The sequence below is a fragment of the Palaemon carinicauda genome, chromosome 27 (genome assembly GCF_036898095.1).
Source record: "Palaemon carinicauda isolate YSFRI2023 chromosome 27, ASM3689809v2, whole genome shotgun sequence".
NCBI classification, from domain to species: Eukaryota; Metazoa; Arthropoda; class Malacostraca; order Decapoda; family Palaemonidae; genus Palaemon; species Palaemon carinicauda.
In genome coordinates, this window is record NC_090751.1 from 78,785,067 (window position 1) to 78,793,057 (window position 7,991).

The 7,991-nt window shown below is 34.8% G+C and overlaps 1 protein-coding gene across 1 annotated transcript; it reads left to right on the forward strand.

The window, feature by feature from the left end:
- The first annotated feature begins 4,597 nt into the window (after positions 1 to 4,597).
- On the forward strand, positions 4,598 to 5,491 carry LOC137620991 (uncharacterized). The gene has a single exon (XM_068351433.1). The coding sequence runs from the start codon at positions 4,598 to 4,600 to the stop codon at positions 5,489 to 5,491; it is 894 nt and encodes a 297-aa protein (XP_068207534.1).
- The last annotated feature ends 2,500 nt before the right edge of the window (positions 5,492 to 7,991 follow it).

A 7,991-nucleotide genomic window follows, 5' to 3' on the forward strand; every position in this document is an offset into this window, starting at 1 on the left:
AAGGTCTGACGGCCAACAACACGATGGCCTTTGAGAAAGGAGGCAGTGTATCCTTGGATACTATGAGAAGCCTAGTTCTTCGGCCTTGTCCCCATATAAACCCTTGAGTAAGCACCAAGGGTAGGGCCGACTTTGCGAGAGAGGTCACTCGATTGGATCTTTGGATCCATGGACCAATGTCCATGTATACAAAATATATCAAAGTTATATTTCACATTTATTGTTTACTTGACAGTATGTTATTTCTCTTTTATTTACCTAAACTCCCGGATACCTTTTAAAATATTTTGTTTCTTGTTAAGCATGTGGTTTAGGAGTTTGTTTTTTGAGTTCCTTCTACTTCTCATGAATCGTAAACATCAAGTTGTAATTAGATATTCAAATTTACTATTATTACTTTATTGTGGCTAAAGTTCATGTTCATAAAGTTAATTTGGCTGATTCGTGGTAAATGTTTTCTTGACTAACCTTTTCAAACCCAAAGCTATAAACGAAATAACAAGTTTAGCAGAAGCGACCATATACAGTAATGTCTTGAAGAAGAGGTGACGATATAACTGCCAAAATGCAGCAGAGCAGTTTTGACTCGAAGACCAGAACGACAGGGCCTATAGTTGAACCATCTTACATGTTTTTCGTGTATCAGCCGATCTGCATATAGTCTTCATGGATCACAGAGCTTAATGGTATAATTAATATGAAGATTTACTATTAAGAAGTTTGCCGAGGACAGCTGCCATTGATGATGAAGGAGAAATTCAACAAAACTACCGAAGGATTTGGGGGAGAGAAAGGAGACGGGTTTTTAGCAGTTTGGAGGTAAGAATCGAGTTACATTTACACGTGTTTCAGTCGAATTTCAAATTTCTTATATATGAACTTAGTCGGTTCATTAACCTTACTTGCACGTCCTATAAAATATTACCTGATAGTTCGTGATATTTAGAAGGAACTTGATGATTGTCGTTACACTGTTATTATCTCGTTAACTTTCGCAAAACTTGCCGAGGTTCAAGTATCACAATTTAAGCTAATGAGTAACTCAGTTCTTTCATATATTAACGTTAAAAAACTTCTAAAAACTTTAGACTGGGCTATTGAGCTTGCTTACATATTGGCTAAGTAGACTAAGCACTGGAAAAAAACTTATACTAAATTTTAAGCTAGGCACTCAACCTAGTAAATAACTTTAAATTTGTATCAGGCTAGCCTAAAACTTAGCTAAATGCTAAGAATATTACGGTCTTTGCTATCTAATTTATTACATTTTATATGTTTACATTTAAGTAAAAACATTTAAGGCTTACGCCTTAGTCTAAACCATAGATGGCCATGACCCTTATTATAGATATTTCATTGTAATTGTCAGGTTATGGAAAAATTCAGTGGTGACCATGTTGTGCTGGAGTGGTGTCTGGCGTAAGGTCATCTCTCCAAGAATATAGCACGGTTTGGATGGGTTACAGTGCACAAAGGACAAGGATTCTCTCAAGCAAAGGGATTGAATTTTATTTTCCTTATTTATAAATTTTCTATTTAATTTTGACTGTTGTAGTTAAATATAAATTAAACGATTTCTTTAATTTACCCTGTCACCATTAATTTGCATATCATTGCATGATTCAAGTAAAAAGTTTTTCCATATGGCGACCGTGACAGGATTCGTGCAATCCTTAACCTCGCTCTCCTTTGTTTTGTAAGCCTTTTATTGTGGGGGGGGGGGGGGGGCTGTCCTCGGCTTCTTTGTTTTTCATATTGTATATAGGCTTATTGGTATATGTAGTGAAAGCATCAAATTTGTGCTCGGTATTTGAATATTTTTATTGAAGTGAATATATGTCTTTTGTAACACGGATAAATATTCGTAATTGCTAGAAACTTTGATTTGTGTTTATCTAGGTTTGGTATTAGATTAACTTTGTAGAATTATTAACATGTCTGAGAAAATATTGAAGAAGCGGCGTTCTTACGCTTGGCAAAGAGTAACAAAGATATATAATACAGTTCAATCGAATTTCGAAGGATTTTTTAAGCAAGATAGAATTTTTTATATTCACAGAATTGAACAGTTAGAAAAAGAACTATTAGGGTTAGACCAGGAAATATTGAACTATGTCATAGACAAGGAAGACGAAAGCTCCATTGAACAAAAGATTAACACAGATGAAGACTACCAGAAAAAGATAATGTCGGCTTTGTTAAGTTTACAAAGGCAACAGGCTTCTAGTTTAGAAACTGTAACCACGCCTACCTCGGTAGTTAACCTTAAGAATGAGTTAAGGATGCCTCAAGTTCCTTTACCTGAATATGACAACACCAAGGGTCAGTGTTTAGTGAAGTTCTTTCATGAATTTGAAAAATTGACTGACAAACAAAATTGGTCAAATCACTTAAAGTTTATGTATCTACGAAATCAGTAGTCAAAGTCTCCAAAGGCACTTGTGGATTCTCTTGATATTGATAACCAGTCATATGAAGAGGCAAAGACATTATTATTGCAAGCATTTGCAACTCCATTAACACAAAAATATGATGCAATTAAGAAACTTGTAGAATTGAAGTTAACTTTATCAGGTGATCCATATGTCTTTGTAGCCTCGATGAAAACTATTAAGAATGCATTTAAAAAGCTTGACGTCAAAGTTGACGATGTTCGCCAGTACTTCAAATGGCATGGTCTTAATGATCGCTTTCAATCTTCACTAATTCAGATAACAAATGAAAGCAAACCCTCATTAAGTGAAATTGAAATTAACATATTTGAGGCTGTTGAGAGGCATAACAGAACGAATGAAAGAAATTTTGAGCAAAAGGAGAAAACTAGGACTAAGAATATAGAATCGAGCACAACTCTCGCTACCAAAGTTAGTGTTAGCCCTAAATATTAGTCATGTATCCTATGTACAAAGGATGGTAAGCAAGATACCGCACATTTGCTCGTAAATTGCCCAGTTTTAGTGAATCCTAAAATGAAGGTAGAGAAACTTAAAGAGCTGAATGCTTGTGTTAGGTGTGGCTATCATAATCATGTGACTCGTCAGTGTAAATTTGAGTTTTCAAAAAGATGTAGAAATTGCAGTGGATAGCATTTTACATACCTGTGTGTTGCTAAGGAGAGGTTTAATAGTTCCAGTACTAAAGCTTCTGATTCTAGTAATACTAAATCCACTGAAACCTTCATGCATACTAGTGGGAAAAAGCCTGAACCGAGGCATACTTTAAATAGCCTCACATTAGCTGAAATTCATCAAAATGTTACTGGTGGTGCTGCAATTTTACCAACTTTTACATGTTCTGTGGCTGAAGAAGATAATGTTGTGCGAGTTTCACGAGATTGTTGTAGCCAGAGAGATTTTATTTGTGATAAGCATGTAAACAAAATGAAGTTCCCTGTCCTAGCAAAAAACGTCTACATGACTATTCATGATTTTAATTCTACTAGGGACCTTGTAACTGATATTGTTAATGTACCTCTCAAGTTAGGTAGGGAATGGCATTCCATCGAAGCAGTTGTTGTACCCAGTAATGATATAGAGTTGAAACTGGAGGGCTTAAATGTCCTTGATAAAGAATTTCAAGATAGACATTACATTTTAGCAGATGTTTCTTAGTGGCAGTGTGGACACTATTAGTAATAATTGGTCTTATCTTGGGAAATGATGCTGACTTTTTGCTGTCGCTAACTACACACAAGTTTCGATTAAGCAATCCCTCTGTGTATCTTGACACTAAAGTTGGTGTCATGCTCACAAGTAATATTAACAGAATGATGAAAAACTTGGATTATTTACTTAGCATTAATATTGGAAATAGTTCACATACTGCGGTTAGCACTCAAGGAAACACACTTTTTATGGTAGGGGAAGCTGCCCAGACTAATAGACAATTACAATGCCTCGTTAGACATAGCTTCTTGGCAGTCTCTCAGTCTGAACTTCGAGATGACGATCTTGACTTGATTTCCAACAGATCACTGGCGAGTATCAAAGTTCAAGAAGCCAAGACTAATCCATCCTATGCTATTTTAAACAAAAAGGGTAAGCTAAAGCAGTCTGAATTGATTAAAGCTACGGAAGAAATGCTTGAAAAGCAATGCATTGAATATCTGGACTATGAAAAATCGCAGCTATCTGACGATGACACAGAAACCAATAAAAAGCTAGTAAAGTATATTCTTGATAGTACAGAACGAGATGAAGAAGGTAGACTAGTAATGCCACTGATGGGGAAAAACAAGATATCCCATTTGTTAGGGAAGAACTTCAACTTATCCCGGATGATACTGAAGTCTAACTTAACACGTATGAAGAATAAACCTGAACATTTAAAGATGGTTAATGATGTATTTAAAGACCAACAAAATCTGGGAATCATAGAGAAAATTGAAGATATTAATTCTTTTATAAATGAACATCCAGAAGCTAGTTTCTTGCCTCATATGCCTGTGTTCAAAATGGCCAGAGACACTACTAAGTGTTGAGTTGTGTTTCTGTCTAACTCATGTGAGAAAAACAAATCTGCGAAGAGCACTTATAGTCACAATCAGTGTATGCTTCCAGGCCCTTGTCTGAATCACAAAATTGCAACTATTCTGATTATGCAGAGATTTGGCTCCCATCTGATTTGTTTTGACTTGAAAAAGGCATTTTTGATGGTAGGACTCAAGGAAGAGGATCAGAATAGATTGTTGTTCTTATGGTATCGAAATATTCTTAAGGGTGACTTTACTGTTGTGGGCTTTAGGAACAAGCATTTAAGTTTTGGCCTAAGGCCTAGCCCTTGTCATCTCATGTTAGCTTTGTTCAAAATCTTGATATTGGATGTTGAGAGTGACAACGAGGAAATAGTTAACTTAAAGAAATCGCTGTATAATACCATTTACATGGACAATGGGTCATATTCGTGTAACTCTGCCAAGGCTTTATATGAAGCGTACTACTGTCTCCCTAATATCTTTGGACCATACAAATTTGAATTGCAACAATTCGTAACAAACGACGCAGAACTGCAAGAAATAATTGACCGAGATTATGATAGTAAAACACCCAAAGAGGTAAAGTTACTCGGCATGGGTTGGGATAGGGAAGCAGATCCACTAGGCCCTGGTAAGATTTTCCTCGATACGCAAGCTGGCACAAAGAGGTCAATTTTGTCAACATTGAATAGTATCTATGATATATTTAATATCTATGGACCAATCTTGAACAGGGCCAGGCTGTTTCTTAAAAAGCTTCAAGAAGACAAGACTATCACATGGAATAGCCCTGTCTCAGAAACATTAAAAAGGGAATGGACACTTATTGGAAAACTGGTGAATTCTACTCCTAAGGTAGTATTTCCTAGATTCTTGGGTAGGAGAGATGGTACTTATAAGCTAGTAGCATTTTCAGATGCAAGTAAGGATATTTATGGAACTGTGGTGTATATTGTAAATGTCTTCAATGGTAATACAAGTTTTTTGACAGCCAAGAGCAGGGTCGTTAACAAATAGTTAGAGAAGAAAACCAATCCCGTAATTGAATTTCAAGCTTTAGGACTAGCCACAGAGACTGTAATCAGTTTATTTCAAGAACTTGCAGGTCAATCAGTCGTTACTCCAATCAAAATTATGAGCATGCCGATATATTCAGACAGTATGGTTGCTCTTAATTGGCTTTACTCTTATACATATAAGTATGATAAATTGCAGAAGAAAGGAGTTTTTATTCAAAATAGGTTGAAAGCAATAGGTGACTTGTGCCAAGTTTTCCCAATAACATTTTCATTTGTGAATGCATATGATAATCATGCAGATTATATTAGTAGATGTGTCTCATACAGGAGACTTCAGAAGACTGCGTATCATAGTGGACCCGAGTTTCTTAAGAAACCTCAGAAAGATGAGGTTCAGATTAGTTTCAAGGTGCCAAACCCCCTTGAAAAGAGGGATGAAGTACCCGGCCCTGAAAGGGAAGATACTTCCTTAATCACTGTCTCAACAGATTCTGAAAGTAAAGAAAATAATAAGAAAGACATTTATAGCATTGAACACTTGATACCCCTGACTAAGGTTTCCAGTTTCCGTACACTGTAAAAAGTTCAAGGTACAGAAAGGGTATAACGATTGAGCTGGGGTTTAAATACATGTAAAACACCCTAAGGCTCTAATATACCCCTCAATACCAGGAGGCAGGGTATTTTTTGTGAATAATATACCCTCTATTGTACTTTGTCTTAAAATGGGCTTGGTAATTTTGTGTGATCATGTCATGAAATGAACTTTTACTCTGTATTAAATCACCATATTGTTACACTGATAGTGTAATGCACCAAAAAAGTTACGAACAACATATTGGTTTTGAGTTATGGATAGTTTTGAAGCAAGTTCCTACAAAATGCGGTACTTGGCAATTTATATTGTTGCCGTCTCGAGATTCTTCGAGACCCCGGGAATTTGGCGGGAAATTTCAGTGGCGTCTGGACTCTCGTCTGCTCTGCAGTGAAGATGAATTGCTCCAATGAGCGTCATCGGGATTATAATATCTACACTGCATTTCACCTGTTAACTGCTAACCAAGGTAAGAACACTAACTGTCCATCTATGCAAGCATAGACAGTGGTCCCCAACATGTATATATACCGCCAACACTGACTTGAAAGAAAAACGCCGGTAGATGCTTATAAAAAGGCGGCGGTTTACCATACAAATACGCGGCTATGTACGTCTCTGTTGCATGTCATAACTATGGTGAAAGAACCACAACTATTCGAGAATGACACTTACATTATTTTATTTCGTTTTGACAATGATTCTAAATAGCATATACCTACGTGGTGGTTTGCACTGAAAGATGGTTAAAACAGAGACGAAGCCTTTTGACATACTACTTAGTAGACTTTAGTAACTTCTTTAGTTATAATAATTCAATTAATCTTTTATATATATATATATATATATATATATATATATATATATATATATATATATATATATATATATATATATATATATATATATATATATGAAATTGCTCTTTGTCAACTCATGTACAGCTTTCTCTCGGATAGCCGTTATTAATGTGACGTCACTACAACTGAGACAAGTCCCTCTCTCTCGCCAGGCGAATTCTTTCTCCCCTCTGTCTCTCGCTGACTGCTTTCCATAATCTCATTTAATTTTACTGTTATTATTATTATTATTATTATTATTATTATTATTATTATTATTATTATTATTATTATAATTTTGATATCAATATAAAATGATAATAATAATATTGCTATGATTATTATTATTCCTTTACTCTTTTTACTATTATTACTATTATTATTATTATACTCCTTATATTATTATTATATTGTTTTTATTATTATGGTTTTTGCATTGACTCTGGTATTTATGTGACCTATAACACTTTTTACCATAATTTTACGTATGATAAAATGTGGTATGTATGTTTCTTATTATCTGAAATGCTGCCTTGAATAAATTTTAGGTTACTCATCCCCATTATTTCTGCAGTATTTTAAAAGTCAAAACTACCATACTTAACATTATTTCCTACTTCAACGTTACGAATAAAAATTGTCAGACATCATCATTAGTTTTGCATTCAGGCTGTGATAGTCTAAAAAATCATTATTACTAACACCGGGGAAAATAAGTAAGAAATTATCATTAGTACTTAATTATGAGAGAGAGAGAGAGAGAGAGAGAGAGAGAGAGAGAGAGAGAGAGAGAGAGAGAGAGAGAGAGAGAGAGAGAGAGAGAGAGTGTGAGCGTCAAACTGTCTGGGAGGAAAAAACTATAAACAACGTATTCAGCTAAACGTTAATAACTTTACGATTGCACGTAGTCTGTAAGCAAACACTGACGCCAATGATTTCTTAATCAGTTTGACCTGAGGTAGCAGACAGTTATTTTTTCCTTTCTTTTCTATATATATATATATATATATATATATATATATATATATATATATATATATATATATATAATAATATATATATAT

Excerpts from the sequence above, each read along its gene's own strand:
- LOC137620991 (XM_068351433.1), top strand. The coding sequence starts at position 4,598 with ATGCAGAGATTTGGCTCCCATCTGATTTGTTTTGACTTGAAAAAGGCA.